This window comes from Anas acuta, chromosome 6, assembly GCF_963932015.1.
Source record: "Anas acuta chromosome 6, bAnaAcu1.1, whole genome shotgun sequence".
Lineage (NCBI taxonomy): Eukaryota > Metazoa > Chordata > Aves > Anseriformes > Anatidae > Anas > Anas acuta.
In genome coordinates, this window is record NC_088984.1 from 16,734,551 (window position 1) to 16,756,492 (window position 21,942).

The 21,942-nt window shown below is 53.8% G+C and overlaps 2 protein-coding genes across 5 annotated transcripts in view; both read left to right on the plus strand.

The window, feature by feature from the left end:
• The window catches only part of SLC4A3 (solute carrier family 4 member 3), a 33,632-nt gene extending 30,649 nt beyond the window's left edge, over positions 1–2,983 (plus strand). For both annotated transcript variants that reach the window (XM_068687650.1, XM_068687651.1), the window contains 2 exons: positions 201–374; positions 1,115–2,983. In XM_068687650.1, coding sequence (XP_068543751.1) covers positions 201–374; positions 1,115–1,192 — 252 coding nt within the window. In that variant the 3' untranslated portion in view covers positions 1,193–2,983. The remainder of the gene's footprint in view (positions 1–200; positions 375–1,114) is intronic.
• A 5,324-nt stretch (positions 2,984–8,307) lies between these two features.
• The window catches only part of LOC137859031 (unconventional myosin-X-like), an 84,729-nt gene continuing 71,094 nt past the window's right edge, over positions 8,308–21,942 (plus strand). The window contains exons 1-3 of one of the 3 annotated variants that reach the window (XM_068687654.1): positions 8,364–8,379; positions 8,415–8,468; positions 20,593–20,691. In XM_068687654.1, the coding sequence (XP_068543755.1) occupies positions 8,448–8,468; positions 20,593–20,691 (120 nt within the window). In that variant the 5' untranslated portion in view covers positions 8,364–8,379; positions 8,415–8,447. Of the gene's footprint in view, positions 8,469–20,592; positions 20,692–21,942 lie in introns of those variants that run through there. The other 2 variants (XM_068687653.1, XM_068687655.1) reach the window with 2 other exon arrangements.

A 21,942-nucleotide genomic window follows, 5' to 3' on the forward strand; every position in this document is an offset into this window, starting at 1 on the left:
CGCTACACTGATGGATAGGCTGCACAAATGCTGATGTGCTACAGGGTTCTGCCTTGCTGTAGTGTACAAACAGGTAGAATGCACAGGACAGTGTTGCATTACTGTCCTGTGCCATGTAAAAGGGTTGTGTTCGGCCAGTTGGGCCTTTGTTAACCTGTGCGGGAGGAAAATGTGTTGTCAGACTGGATTTACCTCCCTAGGTAAAGACCTGGAGAATGAACCTCTTCACCTGCATCCAACTGGCCTGCATTGTGCTGCTTTGGGTGGTGAAATCGACAGTGGCATCCCTGGCCTTCCCCTTCGTCCTGATCATGACAGTGCCGTTGCGACGCTTCGTGCTGCCCCGCTTCTTCCACGACAGGGAGCTCAAAGCCGTAAGCAGATAACTGTCCTCGCACTCTTGCTTGCAACACTGTTGTGAGGAGATCCTTGGCCAGCAAAGCTTTGTCTTCCCCTGCTGTTGTCTGGTGGTCTTTGTTCAACGGCAGTTAGGTGGGCCGGTGGCTTCCTCAGAGCTTGTAGCCCTGGGAATGGAACATGGGGTGGATGGGCAGCCTAGGGTAAGGAAACAGAGGATCCTGCCACACAGTAAGAGTTTTCTTTTCCATTCTCCTCCTTATTTGTGGCTACTTCATCAGGGAGACCCCCTATTTCCCCGCTGAGGCAGCAGCAGGGACAGCCGAGCAGCGCTCCAGTGCCTGCAGCTGCTTGGCAGAGGAGCACTTAAACACAGAGCCAGCACCTTTGGTGTTGGCAGCTCCCTGGGTGCTGCCAAACTCCTGAGTTCCTGTTGATGAGCAGCCCGGAGCAGCACCCCAAAATGCTGTGTGCCTGGGTGTTGCTGGCAGGGCAGGAGGCAGGAGCTTCTGTGCTGGACCAGTGAGCAAGCACTGTCAGAATAAAATGCTTACAGCATTGGGCATTGGGCTGGGGAAGCATGTGTGGGCATGAGGGGTAGAAAAGACAGGCCTTTGGGGAGGGAAAGAAGCAAGAGCTTTGCTCTTCCCAGAGAAGAGAGCTGCCTGGCTCGCTGCACGCTGTTCCCTTGGCACCAGGTGTGCCCCGTGCTGGGGGCTGCTGTGGCCCTCAAAGCCCTGTCTCTGTCTCTCCCCAGTTGGACTCTGAGGATGCGGAACCAAACTTCGACGAGGACGGCCGGGATGAGTACAACGAGCTGCACATGCCTGTGTGAGCTGGGGCCTGCCGTCCCCACGCGCGGGACAGCTGCTCACGCCTGCTCGTCGCTCCTGAGGACTAACTGGAGACTTGCCGTGAGCCATGCAGCCTTGCCTGGACCAACAAATGGCTGTTCCATAGCCCCCCAGGAGGCAGCCCTGGCTCCTGCTGCCCCATCACTCGCTCGGCAGAAGCTGTGAGTCTCTCTCTTTTCGGACCTGGTGGGCCGAGAGATGCCTCTCACACCCCGAAGCGGTGTGGTTGCAGAGTGCCCGTGGGTCAGGGGGCTGCCCACTCCCTGCTGGAGGCAGCCTGTGCTCAGTCTGCAGGCGGTGAAGGGGAGCTCTGCCAGCTGGTCCCACTGTGTCCCACTCCACTCCCACGAAGCTTGGGTGTCACAGCACCACGCACCATCGAGCAGGCACGGGGACAGGCCAGTGGATGGCCAGCGGGCTCCTCGCAGGCTGGGCAGTGAGAGCAGCCTCCATGCTCAGCTGGCAGATGCCTTCCTCCTGCTCCCTCTGCCTTCACAGCCAAACTGCCATCCCATGCACCCTCCTGAGCCTGGGGCTCCCTGGGAGGCGCTGCCACCTCAGTGTGTGCCCCAGTACACAGGCAAGGAGGGACCAGTGCTCTTCTTCGGCCAGCACAGCTCCCCCTGCACCAGTGGGACAGGCACTTTCTGGGCTCTGACGTCTTGCAGATGAGGGGTGCTCTACAGGCCCCGTCCTCTAGGCCTTCATCTGCCCAGTCACCCTCCCACAGGACTCGTTTCCACTCTTGTTTGGCATGCAGGAGGCTGATCATTTCCTCCTAACTTTCACAACACTCTTCTCAAAAGGAAAACAGCACGGGGAGGGGATGAGCAGGTACCCTTCAGGCTGCCTTGGCTGTGTGCCCTGTTGCAGGGACCAAGGAGTCCTGTGCCATTCTGCACATTTAAAAAGGTTACAGGGGTCCGAGTAAAAATTCCTCACAGGGTTACATCCCAGTTCCTGATCCCCAGCTCCCCGTCCTTGAGCACAAACCACATTTAAGAAGCTATACAAGAGATTTAGTGCTGGAGCACAAAACAGTCCTGTGGTTCCCCTCTTTTTCCATGCGCAGTGATCCACCAGGGCCGGCTCCCTGCAGCCCTGCAGTGAAGTCACTGAACCCCATGGCCCCATTTCTGCTGACATGCTGGAGTGACTTGTCATCTCCAGGGGTCCCCGCTGACCGGGAAGGAGCAGCATTCAGTGTGCCCAGCACTCAGCCCCCTGGTCACCTCCAGGCAGCTCTGAGGGATGTCTCCTGGGGTCTCCTGGACCAGCAGCCTCCATTCAGAGCTGCCCTGGACACCACTGGCAGTGCTGCCTGGGGCCAAGGCAGAGGGAGAAGCCACCCTGGCTGCAGCTAGCAGCTCTGGCACGTGAGCAGCTCTGAGGGTAGTGCCCAAGGAGATGGCAGCCCAGCTTCTCCCTTCAGCACTGACTGGCCATCGGATTTGGGAGAAGCCACTGCCCTGGTTCCTGTTTATCAGCATGGCTCCTGCAGGAGAAGGTGGGTGCATCGCTGCCGGGAGGGTCCCACATCTCCCCAGGAGGCTACAGAAATACCTGCCGGGTATTTCTGCCCCCAGCAGCTGGCTCCTGCCCCGCAGCCTGGCCCACCGCAGGGCCCGGGGCGGAGAGACGAGCGTCTCCGTGTGTCTGTGGCCGTGTGTGTCCTGTCCTCCCTGTGTAGTGTAGGAGGCCTGTTGTCGCTGCGTGTTGTGACTCCTCTGACTGTAGTGGAAACAGCTACACCAATAAACTCTTCACAGGAACCATGTCTGGCTCTGTTCCCCAACGAACTGGGCAGCTCTGCAGCGTGTAACAGCAGGGGTGGGTTGGGACCGAGCGAAGCGGGGCAAGGGGCTGGAGAGCAGGAAGCAGGGGGGTCTTTTCCCTAACCATTTGTTTATTTGTTGTTTTTCTTTAGCACCAGAATCAGTAACTAGAAGTTTGGTAACTGGGAATAAATCAAATTGAAATTCCCTGACAAAATTTGTTTCTGGGCTGCACCAGCAGGCAGTGAGGGAACAAGCCTGGCTGGAGCAGGGGGTATCACAGCACCACCCACACAGAGGTAGGCTCTGCACCATCACCCAGTGGCTGGTTACTGCACAAAACCAGGCTGGCGGAGTTGGAGACCTCATGCTGGCCACTGGAAACAGTGGTCAAGAGCCCCCTGTTTAACCAGGAATGTGCACCCATGCCTGCGTGTATCCGTACGTGCGTGTGCCTGCACGCTCAGCACGTGCCCGTTTCTTTACCCAGCCTGCAGGCACGTGCTGAATACAGAGGAAACATCTCAATAAATACATGTTCCCTCCACGTTTTCTTCCCAGGCAGGAGCCAAACCAGGCGGACAGCACACCGGCCTGACCCAGCACCCTTCTGCATCTCCCCGAGCTGCTGGCTGCTCCTGCCGTGGGGTCCGTGTGGCACTGGGTCAGACGTCCTCCAGCCACACTCAGCCTGGGGCAGGTGCTGCAGTGGGGCACAGGAGGTGTCCCCCACTTCCCTCACTCAGGGTCACTGGTTGTTTCTGAGGCTTGTGGCAGAGGGCTGAGCTTGCCCAGGTGCAGGGGTGGTGGCTGCCCTACTCCTGGGCTGGTCCCGCAGCGGGACAGCCAGCGCCTGGCCCCGCAGCACCCTCTCCAGGTCCCAGCAGCGCTGCTGACCGTGCAGAAGAGGAGGGAGGCAGTATGAGTGCCCAGCTACAGCACGTGCAGTGTGGTCAGATGCAGCCTGGAGCATTCATGAGCTCTGCCTGCAGGCTGCTCCACCTGCATGCTCCCCGCCGCCTTCCTCAGCTGTGCTCGGGGAAGCACAGAAGAAGGGTGGGCTCAGGGGGTACCCCCACCTTGCAGGACCAGCGCAGGAGGCTGCTGGGTGCTGCCATAAGCAGGAGGTTATTTTGCCAGACCACCGAATGCCCGTGTAGGAGAGGAGAGGAGCCGAGGGGCTGCCCCAGCCCAGCCCTGGGGGATGCCCTGCAATGTGCAAACTCCCTGGCAGGGGCTCGGTGCTGGCCCAGGGCCGCACTCTGACCGTGGGCTTCTCCCACCTCTGCTGTCTGAGAGGTTTATCTTTACAGAAGTCAGCGCTCACCCTTGTCTGGAGAAATCCTAAAAATAGGAAGTCCACTCCCAAAATTATCACGTGAATTATTTTAAACCATTGTGTATTTGGGCAAACTATTTGGGTTTCTGTTTCTGCCAGCTGGGTTCAATATGCTTGAGCTCTCTTCTCCGGCTATTTTTACTCTCTGCAGCCAGGAGGGGCTGACACATCTCTGTTAGGAGATAGCATTGGCACCATCACACGGCCCTGCTGTTGGGAAATTGCTGGTCAAGACCAGCCCCTTGGCAAAGCTTGGAGCCAATGTCACTGGAAAAGTTTCTCCTTCCCCCTGGATCTCTGTAGGTCCTTGCCTTGGCCCCTCAAACTTCATAAATGTAAATTGAAAAATCACAAAAAGCCTGTCACACTTGAACCCCATACAACCCTGTCACAGTGCCAGCCCCCTGCTCTGCCCCCTTTCTGCCCTCCTTCCACCAAAAAAATGGACTCACCAGCCCCAGGACATGCTCCGGGGAGAGAAGGAAGGGCTGAGCCGGGAGGCACCTGCCCTTGCAGGCACAGCCACAAACCTGCCTCCCCATGGGAACGGCAGGCTGGGACCTGTCCCCGGCCTTCCCCAAAGCTGGCTGCCGTCCCCACGGGCATTGCCCCGTGGCTGCAGGGAGGGATGCTGCTGCCTCCTTCGTATGGTCATGGCCAAAGGGGACCCGTGGCAGGCTCTTGTCCCAGCCTGGGAGGAGGAGGATGGAGCCGCCGTGCCAGGGCAGCGCAGGGAGGGGAACCAGGAATGATTTTGCAGGCTGAGGCCACACAGGAGAGATCAGGAAGAGGAAATGTCCTGAGTGCAGGCTACCAGCAGGCCTCGGCGGCGATGCCACGACACCACGTAACCTCCCTGCTTGCCTGCCTGGGTTCATCGCGCAGCCGGAGACAAAGACAGAGCTGCCCGTGCCTGGTGGAACGGCCTCGCCTGCGAAACCGCTGCACGGCAGCTGGCTGACACACTTTCTGTAGCACGAACCCTGCAGTAATGGTATCTGCGAGCACAGCCCCGCTCACACACGCAGCGAGGCAGCGTCGGCGAGGCTGCTACAGAGCCAGCTGTGACCTCCGCAGCAACGCGCCATTAGCAGCAAGGCTGGGCCGGGGTCACACAAAAGCAGGGCAGGCTTAATAGGAGAGGAAATTAGGTGGATGTGCTTGGCTGGCCTCATCCCCGCGTGTTCCGACTGTAATTAAAGCCTTGTGCTGTGCAGCTCCCTCATGCCGTGATCTCGCCGCCGGGGCTGCATTTCTCATGACCCAGCTGGAAAAGCCACAAGCGAATATGCTTTGGCCCCGGGCAGCCCCGCACTGGCACGGCGAGAGGTGTGGTAGGGACCCTCAGCCAGGGCAGGCACGGGAAGGGCAGGGCCCCATCTGCAGGGGAAGCTGGAGCCCCCTGCTTATGGATTTGGTCTGTCACAGCTAATGCTGGCCCCGGGAAGCTGCTCCCGTGCACACTCCTGCTCTCAGGGGGAGCAGGTGCCGCAGTGCTGGCTGTCGCCCTGTGAGAGCCTCTCCAGGTGGCCTTAATCACATTCCTCTGGAGCAGGGACACATCTGGCACGAACATGATCCTGTCCCCAGGGAGCCCGGGCTAATTCCTGCTGCACAGCCCCAGCGCTGCCCCGGGCAGCGAGAGCTTCGCTGCAGCCTTGATTGCCACCAGCCTCACCTTGCTGGGGACAGGGCTGGCTTGTGAGCGGGGGGAGAGGGAGGGAGGAGGGGGAAGTGCCATTTGCAGGAGTCATCTTTTAAGTCATTTTTCAAATGACTGTGAAAGCAGAGCTGGGAGGAGGCCAGGGCTGCAGGGACAGCGTGTGCCCTGCTCTCTGTCCCCTTCTCGCAAGGGGACGAGGTTGATTTTTGGCTGCTGCTTCTCCGTAGTCCCCCCCACTTTGGAGAAGCCTCTCCTGGGTTTTTGGCAAGGGGGGATCCCCTGACGAAGCAGCAGGGCTACAACAGTGATGATGCACATCTGTGCCAGCACAACTCTGAGGAACCATCAGGGAGGTGTCACCCATGGCCATGGTGTCACAGCTGTCCCCTCGCAGGCTGCAGGACAGCGAGCCTGGCAGATGCTCACTGCCCACGGCGGGGCCACTTCGGCCTACCTGCCCCCAGCCATGTGCCAGACCCGTGGCAGAGGAAACCGGGACATTGTCTGGTGTCCAGGAGGAATTCCTGCCTCTGCTTGTTCCTGCCAGCCTCCCGCCAGCTCCCCTCGGTGCGGAGCCCAGCAGGAAGCTGACTCACGGGCTGCTGCCTCCGCGGCTGGGTGCGGGGCTCTGCCGCTGCAGCTCCACAGCCCCGGTGGCTACAGGGGACTTGCCATCGCCCCACGCTGTCCCTGATGTGGCCAGGGGTCGGTGATGAGCTGGCGTGTGGCTGCCCATCGAAGCGCTGCAGGTGGTCACATCCACCCCTCCCTGGCGAGCAGCACCGAGGGAGAGTTAGGAGGCTGTGCAGATGTCCCAGGTGGGCCACAGGGATGTAGGGCTAACAATTTAATCCCATAACTGAAAGGAGCAGATATCAGGCATGAGCTTCTCATCAAGATTCTTGAAACCTTTCCCACCAGGCAGATGAAACACTGTGCTCGCAGCACCAGTTATCTCTGCTGCCTTTGGAGAACCTGACATTTATGGTCTGGGCAGTTTGGAAAGCGACTTTGTTCTGAGGGCCAGGCTGAGCCACCGGCTTTATTCTTCTTCACATGTCACTCAGACAGTGGTTAATACTGAAAATCTTCCCTTTTTATAGGTGGGTTCCTTACCCACCTCACTGTCTGATCTCTCTTGGCATGGGCTGTGAGTGTCACACTTTGATGGCCTTGGGGACAGGAACCGTGGCCAAAGCTTCCCCACTGGAGACGTCTGAGAGGGGACTTCTGGAGATGCAGGAGGAGACCCTTGGCAGCTAGGCAGAAGAGGTAAAGGCCATGTGTGTGCTCCCTGCTTCTGCCACAGCTGTGAGGGGTCTGCCAGCACCCGCTGAGCACCCCGAGGAGAAGCAGGGCAGCCAGCATCGCCTGCGGAAGCAGCGGCAGCGGAGGAGGAGCTGCCTCCCGCTGGGGAAGGCTGGCGGAGGCACAAACAGCCCGATGACAAGTGCCTGGCCGCAGAGGGGACTGTCAAGGACAAGTCAGCGTGCAGTCGATCCAATCCCCTCTGCTAACAGGGTAATTGGCCTTGAGGACAGGAGTATTAGATGTGAGATAAGGAGCGGGGTTGGGCTTCTGGCACTGCCTTGCATAAGACGGGGAAAGTGGTGTAGATTCAGCTAATCCCGCACGAGCACGAAGGATGGTCATGCCCAGCAAGGTGTCAAAGTGGAAGGACACAGAGGCAGTGACTCACGGCACAGGAAACCTCACCGAGAGTCCTGATAGCGAAGGCACAGCTGGGAGGCGAGGGCAGGCAGCGCAGGCTGTAGTGGCCTGGTGTGGCAGAGGCTGGGCAAGGTACCGCCACCTCCCTCAGAGCCTCCGCTGTCTTTTAAGTAGGTTTAAAAGCACATTACTCACCAGGAAAAAGATAATAAAGGAAAAAAATAAAGGAAAAAAAAAAAAGCCCTGTTCCCCTCCTCAGTTAGATCTCCTTCCTTCTTCCAGAAAAACAAACTAACTTCTTCCCACTGCAAGGCACACGTCCGCACACCCCACCCCCCCTTCCCCAGACCAGGTTCCCCGCCGCACTTTTGGGACCCACCACCCAGCCCCTGCCGTTGCAGCACCCCAACCCCAAAGCGCCCTCGGGACAGCCGCTGAGGACCCCTCCCAACCCTATTCCCACCTGCCCGCCGCCCCCGGCCCCTCTGCGGGGCGAGCTGCCCCCGGAGCAGTCCCCCGCTTGCTCCGCTGCCCCCGGCCCGGTGTCCCCGGCCCCCCTCCGGTGCCGGCTGCCCGGGGCGGGGCGGAGGGGGCGGCCCCGGCCTCCCCCCGCTCCCCGCAAGGCGGAGCCAGCGCGGCGCGGGGCCGGCGAGCGGCGGCGGGACGCGGCCAGCCCAGCCCAGCCCAGCCCGGCACGGCACGGCACGGCTCAGCACAGCACGGCTCGGCTCGGCTCGGCACAGCACGGCACAGCTCGGCTCGGCTCGGCACGGCGATGCAGCGCTGAGATGGACGCCTCTCTCCGCCAGGTGGGCGCGGGGGGCACAGCGCTGGGATGCTGCCGCCGCAGGGAGCGGCTCGGCGGGGGCGCGGGGAGGATGCTGCCCGCGGCAGCGGAGCCCAAGTTTCACTTTTATTATTATTATTATTTTTTTAATTTTAATCAGCGCTCCGAGGTGGCGTGCGGGGCTCCCCAGCACCGCCCGGGCCCTGCGTGGGGTCCGGGAGCCCACGCGTGGGCTGGGGGTGCCGGAGCCCGAGGGATGCGCGGCTCCAGCCGCTCGTGCTGCGGGCTCGGTGCGTGCCGCACCATAGTCATGGCTGCCCGGAGACGCTCGCATGCTGCTTTAATCCCCCGGGGCGACTTAAAGGTCCGGAGCCTGCTCCTGCCTGTGTCTGCATGTCACGGCTCGGCTCGCCGCGCGTGGCACCGGGCCAGAGCCGAGGCCGGCGAGGAGCCGGGGAGCGTGCGGCGTGAGGGTGCGCCTGCCTCCAGCCTCTGCCTCACCGGGGCTGCTGCCCAGTCACCTTCACACCAGCGGGCTCCTCCGGAGCCAGGCTGGTCCCCATAAGACGTGGGCTGTGGTCCTGTGAGTGCCCGCAGCGCTCCTTCCTCCGGTGCTCTGCAGCAGCACACGGGGCATCCATCCATCGCGCCTTCGGGAGATGGAGGTGCACGGCCCTAATGCACGTGGCTGGTGCCATGTGCGCCCCAGCCCTCCCGAAATGCTCTCTGCCTCTTTGCTCCACACGCTGCCAGCCTGGCCTGGTGCTGCCTTTGGTTGTGAGGGTGTCTCCTGCGAGGCTGGGGGCAGCCTGTGCTGGCCCTGTTGGCGACAGCGTCCGTGGTGGCTCTGTGGGGTCATGGGACCATCCTGAGGTCTGCGGCTTAGCTCTGAACATTTCATGTTTGGGGCCTTGGGGCTGGGGCCATCAGGCATCCCCTCTCTGGTCCCCATTGGTTTCCAGCCCATTAAACCCAGTGTCTGGCCCCTGCCTTGCCCTGGGTGTGCCGGGGGAACTCCAGCCCCTGCGGAGCAGCTAATGGGCCGGGGCCTGACCCTCCCCCAGGAAGCGCTGGCCTTATCACAGCAGATGTTTTCCCAGATCTGGGAAGGAAGGAGCCGCTGCCCCTGGGCTGCACGGCAGGGGCTGCCCCGAGGCCAGCGCAGCGGATAGCCCAGGATCGTTTCAGCCATTAACTGATTAACCTGCTGCTCCTGGCAGCCTGGATCTAATCAGATGCAGGCCAGGGTCTCCCAAAGGGCTGTTTCACCAGAGCCTTTGTGGCCACCCCTCTGTCACAGGGAACCGGGAATAGCCACCGAGGAGCTTGAATTGGCTGGCGGAAAAGGGCAGTGGCAGAGAGGATGCCCGGAGGTGTGTGTCTGCACCAGCAGGGTGCTCTGCACTTTGTCCCGCTCCGCACATCGAGGCGTGATTCTGCCCTTACCTGGTGAAACAGGGATTTCCTGGATAGGTCTGGGAGTAGTCCTGAAGCCCGGACTCTCTAGGACTTTTATTACATCTCCTGTAACTCACGGGCTCAAACCCTGGTGCAGCAAGGTGGCCAGGGCTGGAGAACCAGAGTGAGCACATGTGGGAAAGCGTTGAGCCTTGCAGGAAAGGCGGTGGGGGCAAGAGCAGGGATCGTGGCTCCCCTGGAGCAGGAATGTTTGGCATCCGCTGCACCCTGGCCACTCTTCCTCCTTCTCCATGGGGGTTCTTGGTGGGAGGGCAGCGCCTGAGCAGAAGGGAGTTGCTCCACCGCTTTCTGCTGCAGCAGAAGCCAAGATTGTCCCGGGGGATGCATGTCATCCCTCACAATGGATAGCTCAACCCCCAGCACGCTGCTGATCTGGCTTCAGCAGGCTCCCACCCTGTGCTGCCAGCGTTCAGACAGCATGCGGGGCCACGCGGCTGGTGTCTGGGGTTAGGTGTGGGTGCTGCGTGTCTTCCCAGCTTCCCTGGTTCCCCTCTCGCCTTGGTAGAGACCAGGGCAGTTCTTATGCTTTGAAGTCCACCTATGATAACCAGCTTGATGATGGGTTCAGCCTATGTGTCCTGGCTGTGGGGGTGCTTTGGGCAGGGTGTGCCAGCATGGCACCGCCACAGGACTTCCCATGGGCCGTGCCCTCCTCTGGCTGCAACCCACAGACAGCGAGCTGGAGGGATGCGTGCTGCCATGGCTTGTCCCTGCCATGCCCTGGCGTGGAAACCCTTCATCCCCACACGTGGCAGAGCACAGCTCTGGACACACGCCTGCCATCAGATGCCTGGCGCTCAGGGAGGAGGGGCCCTGGAGGGAAGGGCTGCAGCCAGGGCCAGCCATGCCGGGTGGTGCTTTCCCTGCGTGTCTGGAGCATGGGCAGGATGTGGGGTGACACAGAGGATGTGACTCGCTCTCCAGTCTCCCCAAGGAGCAGGAGTGCCATGACCAGGGTTAAAGGAGACGCTGCTCCCATCCCGTCCCTCTCTGAGGCCCTTTCTGCTCTCCAGTGACCAGCAGCGTGGCCCCACGTCAGGCTGAACCGGGCAGCAGCGTCTGGTGGAGTCACAGACGCCATTGTCCTGTCACGGGCCTAGACGTGCTGGTATTTGTAAGGGTTAAACATGTTTTCTCATGGCTCTACTGGTGAAACGCAGCACATTTAATCCATGTTGTAGAATAAATCCGCCAAAGTCCTTAAGCTTTCTAATGTGGGGGCAGAAAGGCAGGGGGATCCTGTGCTCACGTCCCACAGGGCTGTGGTGGTCTCTGCTCTCCTCCCAACAGAGGGCATGGTCCTTGCTCACTGACCCCATGCTCCCCTGGGATATAGTATGGGGACCAGCCCCAGGGACAAGCCCGTGGAGGAGCAGCCTGTCTGGAGCACAGGGGCTGCCCAACTCACAACCATGTGTGCATCTGAGCCACCTCCACGGCCCCAAACTGTGTGAGGCGTCTGGCCGGGCGGCCTGGAGAATCCTCCCGCAGATCCTTGTCTGCAGCACAGGGAAATAAATGCTCCAGCTGACTTTGATGACGCTGACCATGAGTGATGTGCTGTCTTCCCAGATAATGGTGAGATGAGGGCCTGTGTGTTAACAAGTGTTGGCTTAGGGAAATGCCAGCTTGGGAAGGAGCGATAGGCAGAACGTCTGCAGCAGCAGGGCTGCTGTACGGGGGAGAAATCCCACCGAGCCTCTCCTCCCCTGAGGACCACACGCCTCACCACGCTCCCTGATAGCTTAGCAAGAGTACTGTGACCTCCCAGAAAAGAGGATCTCAAGAGACTGGGAAGAGGAGAAATGCTGACCACTACAAATGTAATGCTCGAGGGTCACCAAGTAAATATGACACAGAGCAACCCCTCTCTGCTCAGTTTGTGTGGTTCAGCAAAAGAGAAGTATGGCTGTCCTTGAAGATACCCATGGGACCGCTTCAGCACAGATGTCCTACATGCAGAATCCCCCATCCCAGCTGTGTCTGCCCCAGACCTCCCAGAGCTGTTAGGAGGTAGAGGTGGGACAGAAGGACCCCCTGCCCTGTTCAGGAGCAGCAATTGCAGTTTGGGTGCAGGGGGGCCCACACGAAGCAGGCTGCCTGCCGACCCTCCTTGTGCCACGCCACTTTCGCTTCTCGCCTCCCGTGGCTGTACCACCATAACTGTGAACCTTTCGCAACGTCTTATTTCCCATTTTACTTTAAGGAAAATGGGCAAGCTATTTAAATGGGATCATTAAGATTGAAACTTCTGCCACACGAGTCTGGGTGAAGTGAAGCAGCGGCGAGGCCTCTCGCAGATGCAGGGATCGGTGTCTTTGAGGAGGAGGTGGAAATTCGGGCCCTGGCGTTAGGACTTAGTCCTGCTCATTCCCCTTACTTGCATATTGAACCAATGATTAAGATTTGGCTGAATCACGCTTTCTGGAAAGTCTTCTTATTTCTGGAGGATCCCCCGCTTTTTGCAGTTTCTTCAAGCGGTTACACAACCTGGGTTTAAAATAAATCCTGGTTCATTTCTGAAGTGTCTGGCAGCCACATCCATTTTTGGGTCCTGCTTCTGCTTTGTGAGAGCTGTTCCATCCCAAATATCTCTTCAGCCTGCAAGAAATCATCCTCGGGCCCCCGGCTGCCTGTGTGCTGGTGCTGCAGGGGCAGTGGGAGCGCAGCAGTGCCGCAGGGGTCTGCAAGCAGGAGGGGGCTGAGCGTGCAGGGACGAGGCGAGGGCTGCAGCCCGTGCTGGGCCACATGCTGCTCTCATCCCTGTGCTATCAGCGTCTGGGCTAGATAGGGCAGCCCTGGCTCTGGCTAATCTACATAATGACGTTAACATTTTCACAAGTGCTTTTGCATTACAAGGGATCTGTCTGAAGAGCAGAAATGACTGAATTTTTTAGATGCTCTCTGAAAGGGTTCTTTCTCACACCTCAAAGCCTAAGTAAGCAGTAAACTTCCTTGCTCCTGTTTATCCACCCAAGACACGCATCGGCTCTTGTTGCAACCAAATGTCCTGGGAGTTTCTGTGCAGCAATTCACAATCCTCTTTGGGTCTGTGACTTTCCAGTAGACATTCCTCTCTTTGAAGTGTTCTTGCATTCCTTCTCCCCTGAATCTGACCTTTCCGTTTGGCTGTATTTTAATCCCATTTTGTCCAAACAAGCGTGGAATCCACGCTGCTCTGATGGTCTCATCCTTGTGGACACTTACTGATCTACCAGATGTTGGCATCTGCCAGCTTTAGCAGCACTGCTTTGGGTTTTACATCCTTGATGAGAACACAGAATAGTATTGGCCCTGTCCCTGCAGAGTTTTATTAGGAACTCCCTCGCTCAGTAATGATTTTCCCCATTCATAACTACTGCTTTGATGTCCCTTTGCTGCTTTTTCACCTGTTTGCTCTTCAGGGCCTGTCTCCTGTCAGAACACTGCTTTATAAGAGTCTATTGCTGTCCAGTTTATTTCTTATGCTTGTATGCTAATAAAAGAATGAAGAAATCTGTTTGACTAGCCATCTTTTCACGTGCTGACTGGTGCTGGAAAATGATTGACACCACACTACCATTACATTGAAAATGCTGGGGGCAAAAAACTCTATCTTCCCTGGGGTTGTCAGGTTAAGCAACCCATGGCTACTTGGGATAATCCTGCCAGAGCCCTCATTTAGGCTGTGACCCTTCCGGTCTCATGGAATTTCCTCTTCATTTCCAGGCTTATCAAAAATGAATATCAGCTGCTGAGAAACTTTATTACTCAGATCTCTGGGAATGCTTGGACCTGTTGATTTTTAAAATGTTTTGTGTCCTTTCCGTTTACTAGAATATGGGAAAGTTCATCAGCATCTCAATGTGATGCAAGAGGGGTGCTTTCCAGGGCTGCCTATTAAAAACTTGTGCATGTCTCCATTGTTACTCACAACGCTCTCATCCCCATCTAGTAACTGGATACTGCCACCAGCGCATGCTGTTGTCCCCAGTGATTTTAGAAGAGAAAGTAGTGAAGCTCAGACTCTGCCGTCTTTTCTGTTTCCCAACATCTTACTTATATGGGCTGTTTCTCTTTTTTTTTATTTTATTTTTTTCCACTTCCACCCTTATTTCAGATTGGCTGAAAGTGCATCCCAGTTCAGAGGCACTCCACTTGCTTTTTTCATGGTGTTTGAGGCAAGGACACCAAGGACGATCAAACACCAGGAAAATGTCTCACGTGAAGAGCTTGAAACACCCGAGAATACTTTATTAGTGAGATGACAAATAGGGAGAGACATGGCAAAAGAGCAGAAAATAATGGATGAGACAGAGAAGGTGGATTGGGATCCTCTGTTCTTCCACTTCTAACCAGGAGAAAAGGGGATTTTCTGCTTCATGGGAATGAGACTGATTTAAAAACTGTGCTTTTCCATATAATCTAGCTGGTACAATTCTGCATGGCAGGGAATCACTGGAGTCAAGGATGTGGCAAGATGCAGAAAGGTATTGGCCATCATCCCGATTTATGCTTAACAGAAACTGCTGAAGAAATAGTTTCAGGGCCCTCATCTGAGAGTTTTACAAAATGCATTGCACAGACACTGGGGCTGGCTTCTCTTTGACAGGCTGCTGTGTCCTCGTGAGGCCCTGAGCTCTCCTCTGTGGATCTTGAATGCCACGAGAGTGCTGCAAGAGTGCTTCAGTGTTGAGTGGGTTTTGGAGAGAAGGTGACGCTGTCACCGTCTCCAGCTTCACACGGCAGCTGTGCTGTCATCCGCAGCAGGATGGGCTGAAACCACCCCTTCTGACCTTCCTCTGGTTTAGATAAAAACTGCCTTCCTGCTTAAGTGTCACATCTGGGCGTAGGCACTGCCACCGAGACAAATGGTCACTCCACGGCCCCTTTGCCTTCGGCACCCACAGACTCACCGCTCTGCAGCAGGTGCCTTGATGCTGGTGTGATTAAGGGGAAAGCTGTGAGACCCTGGTGGGCCTTGGGCACAGCTGTGCTGGGGACAAGTGGGAAACCTCAGTCCAGCTGCAGCTGTGAAGCCGTTGATCAAATTGTCTCGTGACGAGGAGCCGGTGTGCTTGCTGCAGCGGGTGGCTGCTCTTGCCTTGAAGGAGCAGGCACATCCTGGGGGATATCTGAGGCAGGGAGACGTGCAGGAGGAGAGAGGCAGTGCAGCAGCCAAACTGGGGGAGGAGAGAGGCGCAGAGCAGATGGGAGGGGGTGGCGAGAGGGGTGGCAATCGGTGCATGTACAAAAGTGACCAGAAGTGACAAACTGCTCTGAGAGGATTTAAGACGTGCAACCTTTTCCTGACAACGCAGAGCTGTTATTCTGCAGATCGGCTGGCATGTTGAGGGCTTTTTCCCTTAATTAGTAAGGAGTAGGGCTGATAACTGAACTTACCTGAGCCAGGGGCTGAGCTGGGTCTTGGCCCCACGAGCTGTGCTTGGCCCCACGAGCTGTGCTGGCCGTGGAGCTCCCTGAGCCCCGCGGGTACAGCCTGTGGGGCTGCAACCACGGCATGTTCCCAGGTGAGATCCAGTCCCTCCTAGCTTCACAGCAGGTCATCCTTGTGCCTTACAAGAAGTAAATGATTTTTTGTTGTTATTTTTGCTCTTCCCAGCCACTCCATGTTGGTTGCTGCTGGCTCGGCCATTCCTGCTTCTGTCCTCTCCACCTGTGGGCTCCTGGGCTGCCCCGGGCCCCCAGAGGCACCGCTCTTGCTGGTCACACCTAACCTAGGGACTGTCTAGGTGACTTCATGTCAGACTGACACAAGAAACGCTGCAGGGTTTCTGCATCCCTTCCCATATGGATCTAGGGTGTCGCAGACTCCCCTTCCCCACCAGTCTTTTGTCCATTAGCTAAGTCTCTTCATTTCTGTCCTATCACTTATTCATGATCATCTAGATCAATCTGTTGAAAAGTGCATTTATTGAAACCCGAGCCTGGCTTTGTCTGCATGGCACGGGCCTTTCCAGCCCAAGTGCTGCTGCCTGGCTTTCAACCACAAAGCCCACTGAGGCCAGGAAGAGAGCTGACTTTGCACGATGCTGCTTCCAAGCCTAGGAGCATATGGATCTGTCGGCAGGGAAAACACAAGGCTTGGATATCTAATACCTACTGAACAGCCTCAGGACAAAGGTATGCGTATACACAATGACAGATAGAGCTGAAAAACTTACAGCACCCACAGTGGTGTTTAACTTGGATTCACAGTGCAGGAGAGTCCTTTTCTGAGACATCCCTGCCCCTTGCAGAATGGCTGATGGAGGAATTGACCCAAACCAAGGCCCTGCAAGGGCTGGCCTCTAATAATATATCTCTGCAGATAGGTCTGAAGGCTGAGAGCCTTGTTCTTTCACAAAGACAACATCACAAAAACATGCCATAATGGAAACAAGCTGGGCAGTTGTCTGCATGATTCGTTCTCTGGAAAATATCTTTCAGCCAAAAGCATTTTTCCTCTTTGAGTAACTCCCGGGCCATTGATAAACCCACCTGATGCACCCCTGCCAAGCACATTGCTCCTGGGAGCTGCACAGATTTGTGCACAAGGAGGGAGGATCGTGCGCAAGGATTTCCAAGTCAAGGACCCCAAAGTGCCAGGTGCTCTAAGAACAAAAAAATGTTGTCCTAGAGTTCATTGTCCTCAGTAAAAGACAACACTGTGAGCGTGAGACAGGGCTGATGAAACAGTGCTCTTGGTATGCAAGCAACTTTATTTTCTAAATTATAACTCCCTGTTATGGTGTCAGTTTTCAGGATTGTGCTTTGCTATGCACTTTGTGGTAAGGCCAGATCGTGGACAGATTGTCACTGAGACCGTAGGAATGAGGATGCTGGTCTCTGAGTTTGTTTAATATCCAAGTGACCTTTTGGTACAGGAACTCTGGTACGTTACTACTTTATTCTTTCTTTCAGTAGCTGCTGTTCTTGCTCTGCTTGAGGGTGTTGGGGTGATTTGACAAAGTCCTACTTAGAAGAGGAATCAGGAGGGGAAGAACTATTCTCATTATAAAAGGAACTGAAGTTAAATATCTTTAGTATTTTACCAGTTTTATTCATTTGAAAACAGTTACACAAAATCATCACTCTATTCCTTAGCTGTCCATTAATGTATTCTTTTCAAATCAGTGACTGCTTGTCGCTTCGTTTTTTGTGATACTGTCTTGTTTCTGGATGCAGGTAAGAATTTCTCTATCCCAGTCAAAAAACTGAGCTTTTTCCATCTTGTGCTTGGAGAGCAGGGTTTTTCCCATCAGCTGTATCGCCTGCGGAAGCTGGGACTCGCCTGACCCCAGCAGATTGCTGTTCTGCTTTGCTTCTCTTGCTTCTCCCATGGAAGCTTAGTCTTGCTGCCTGGCAGTTCTTAAGTTTTCTGCTCAATTTAATCCTTTCAACTGATCAATGAAATGCATGGTACTGGGGGAGAGGGGAACGATGTGAGGGCAGTTTCTTTGGTGTCGCCATCTGTTTCTGTATTTAGTCAGGGCTCCTTGGGGAATTTCATGTTTAGAAAAAAAGGTCTGAGGGAAGGAGATGCACTAAAACAAACTCAGTCTTTCAGGAAATGGGTGTTATGCTGGGCAGAAGTTAGAATAATTTGCTCTGTGGTTCCTAGTCAGGCTGTCTCAGCATGATGCTCCTTCTGGAAACAAAATAAATGGGTGCAGTGCACTTCTACTGGGCAGAGGCAATTGCTGTTGTGAAAACTGCTGAAACATCAAAGTGGACTGAAGTAAGTCCTGGGCAGCTGAAATACCCTAGTGCCTGGGAGTTTCATCGCTTTGCCTTCTGCTCTTGGGCAGCATGAAGGAGAAGAATCTCCCGTAAGTTTGTAGAACATGAGAAGTAGGTCTTCTGCTTTTGGGATTATTTCTTACTATATTTGTACGTGGACTTCTGCTGGGAAAGGGAACTGAGTCAGTCTGGACCTTCTGATAATTTCTAGGAGTCAAAGATAGAGGGATCACACTGTCTCCCTCCTTCTCACCTCTAAATGATACCTGATAAAAAATCAGAGTTGGTGCCTGTGGAGCACCTCTTGTGTGGCTGATCATCAGCTGCGTATTCCTCTAAACTAGTTTCTGAGTTTAGGAATTGGGAAGTGTGTATAAACCGGTTTCCCTTTGTCTGCAGGTGTGCACGAGGTCTTGCAAGGAAGGCATGCTGCTAATGCTGTGCGTGTGTGCAGGGGAGGGTGTGGGTCCAGCTCCTGACTAATGGAGCCCCCAGCTGTGATTGTGTGGGTTAGTGGTGTCTGCAGGCTGTTGAGAGTGCACTGTTGAGAATGTGCTACGTGTATTAGAAAAGGTTCTCTTTCATCTTGCTCTTTATTGGGAACTCCAGGAATGTATTTTCAGGTTTTTGATGATGATTCTTTGCTCTTGATACTGTCGTGGTAGCTAGGAGCCTTTAGTGAAAATGATGTGAACAGCAACATGTGTTAGTGGAGGATGCTTGTGAAGAGTCTGAATATGATTTGGGACATGGATGATTTCTAACCACCAGTGTCTTGCCTGGATACTTCAGGACACTGTCTCAAGCATCACAAGTTTCAGAAAATGTAAGAGGATGTTGTGAAGATCTCTAACAGTCCCTCAAATTCCTTATTCAATGAATTGCTTGCTATCTCTCTGCGATCTTGAAACTCGAATCTGTAACATTAAGAAAACACTTCTCTATTTCAATTGCTCACCGGTTATGAGGGCTGAGCTTCACACACAATTCTCACATTGGCATACATCCTTGAAACGGTGTTTTTCATTCATCTAGTGATGTGAAATCAGTCTGCCTGCTGTGGGAAATCTAGAAGAGAACATTGCAGTGAAGCTAGAATTATGCCAGCTTCCTTAGCGTCATTAAAACCAGTTCCTTACCTGGGAGGGCTGGAGGTTGGTCAGTAGGTATATCTTCTACAGAAAGGAAAATCCAGGCTCTTAAAGTATTAAAAGTGACCAAAGTAGTTAAAAATAGTAAAATAAACTAGTAAGAATAAACTATTGTTCCACATTCTGTCTAATGTAATATGGAAATCATATCATATCTCTTCAAATATAATAAGCCTATAAACAAGGAGGTAATGGTGCTGACATGTTTAAGAGGGCTTTCATAATCAATATCGTAGGGTTATAAAACAAATTAGGAAGAAAGTAGGTTTATGAATCGATTGAAAAAAGCGGGATGTCCTTAATATTCCTGAACAGTTCAGCACTTTGGCTTTTTCTGAATACCTAGCTAAGCAGAGTTTGATTTCTATGGGAAGACAGAACATATTGGTTTGCGATAACTGAAGAGCAGTTTGATGCTGTGCCTAATTCTGCATAATGCAGACTGTATCTGGTGGGGCAGCTTGTTCTTCTTGCATTTTATCTCTTTTTTCTAGGTGCTGACTGGCTGCTTACTTGCACAATACCATTTTGGGCATGATTCTGGTGAAAGCTCCATCAAAAAAGCTAAAGTAATTTTGGTCTTTGTGACCTTTTTATTACCTAGCCCAAATAAACATGTAAAGTTTAAGATCATCTGCATGGTGACGGAGGTGTCTTGGTGTGGCCACAGGGCAGTGATGACTACTAGGAGGCCAGGTGGCTGTGTTTCTATGTAACTAGAAAGTTTTCAAATGAAACTCACACACTTTTTCCTGTATGTCAGTTGGCATCCATTAAAGTTGTATTTTGAGCCCCTTTTTTCTATTACTTTATCCAAGGACTTCTTATCCACAAGCCTAGTTTCTAATACTTTTTTTTTAGCAGTAATTCTTAAATCTATTTCTTGACTTAAGATCCATGCAATTCATACAGCTTTGCCTTTGAAGCAGCTGCTGCAGATGGAATTTACATTTGGTATGGTGAGCCCCAGACTTTGATCTCTGCTCACATCCTGACACCTTCCCCTGGACCTTCCCCTCCGCCCAGGTTTTCGCAGCAAAGCCATTCACTCATCCTTTCCTGTGACACAGCCTGGCTTTGTGTATTGAGGTCTTGAAACACAAGGCTGAGAATCAACTTCGACTGGACATAAATACGTGTTACCAGAAGTCTGCCTTTGTGCTCAGGGTTGTCTGGGGAGACACTGAGCAATTTAAGATATTGTGGTGTGTGTGTGAGACTATACACGTCAGGGCCATCACATGTACATCAGTGTATATATACATCAGAAAAACACTCAAATTATGTCACTTACCCAAGGAAACTCTTGCAAGAGAGGAAAGCAGAAAGCTCTGTGAAATCTGCTTAGCTTTGGCTGATGGCTTCTGAGAGCATTTTGACCTACAATGACGTGTGGGTGTATGAAATTGTAAACAGGCTTTATTTACATTTTCTATTATTATTATAGCATGACTTTTGATGACCTGCTATTCTAAGTTGAAAAATGTTTAGACAGTCTAACCCACTACTCTGTGTTTGTATCTTTCCATTACTTTCTATAAAAACTGCTGTTTCCTTATGTTGGTTTCTTCACAAAGCTCATTAAAGCTGCTTTTTGTTCCTCTCATGTTATATTGAAGAAGTTCAAACTAGCTTCCCTGAAAACTTCAATAGGACTCACTTAAAAATTGTAAGCAGCTGCAGTTTGGAAGTAGCCTTAGAACACTGCAGCTTCCTCCAGCTCTGCTTGGGTGTTCACACCCCACGTGCAGACCTTGCAGTTCTTTCTAATGGGAGGTTTTCTGATTTTTGCAGGGTGCCAGGGTATGGCTGCGGGAGCAGGACCAGCTGCAGCCATGCACTGTTGGCTCATGCGCCGATGGAAACGTGCTCTTCACCTCAGATTATGGCACGGTAAGTGGAGGTTTGCATGAGGCTGTAGCCTACACCAAGTTGCAAGATGGAGTTCATGATCTTGCATATTTTTGTTAAAAGGAAATGTATCAGTTCAAGTGCTGCCACTGCCTGAAAAGTATCCCAACTCTATTATAAACCATGCCAAAGGTCTAGCTAAGCTTAGAAAGAAGATTGGTCTCCCTTTCTTCTCTTCATTTGTCCACTCACCTCCCTTTGCATGGCTGTTCTTGCGCCGTCTCTGATGAAGCTGCATTAATGGTGCCATCAGATTGGCAAAAGGCTCCTAGGAAGGATGCAGCCCCACCAGGTAATCAACCCTTTCTGCTACGATTAAATTCTTCCAAGCCATGTGGCTGTAAGGACTGTTCTCTTCAGCTCCGCCTGCTCTCCGCCAGCAATGGGGAACAAACCTCTTCCCTGCCCTATTTCCAGCCCTGTGCTCCTCGCAATTCCCCGGTGTGCCTGCTGCAGTGCTCGTGGAGTTCTGTTGGTAGGAAGTGACCCCTAGGGACTGTCCTAATCCTCGGTGACTCAGCTCGGCTTGCTAACCCTGGGAAAACTATTAACTGCCATCACCAAGGGTTTTTTTCTTAGCCAAATTCGGCTGTGTGCTTTATGGCTTTTGCAGGAAAAAGCACACGGTGGTGGCTCTAGGGCTTTCTCTAGTCAGTGCCCTCCACAGACCTGTCCTGTGTGCTTCCCTTGCCTTCCTTCTTCATTGTTTATTGCTTGGTAACTCTAGGAGGGATCGTCTGTCTTATCCCTGCTGAAAACTCAGATGAAAACATCTTCATTTGGGTTTGGACTGGATGAGCCAGTTGATCTCTAAATCTAGTGTCCCCGTGCTTGCTCTGGCCCAGCTTCCCTGCGGCTCTGGGGTAAGGTGTCCAGTCTTACACTTCAGGGCCTTTGCCATTTGTTTTTATTTCTTTAAAAACTTCTCAAGCAACAAATCCATCAGAAATGTGACTTCCTGGAAGGAAAGGAGGAGCCGACGCTTATGAAACACAAGAGATTGGAAACTGCATTGGAGACAGACCAGCCCGAAGCTTTATGAATAAACATAACAGATGCTGGGTGGGAGCTTTGCTTGTGTGCTCAGGGTCACACTAGTGGGTGAATTTGGGGTTGAGGAGGAAAACTTCATCACTGGGGAGAAAACAGAAATCTTTGGTTGCGTTGTGAAATACCCATGAGGTATTTGAGGGCTTGTTTGTAGTTAGAAGACTAAAAGGTATTTTTCTTCCC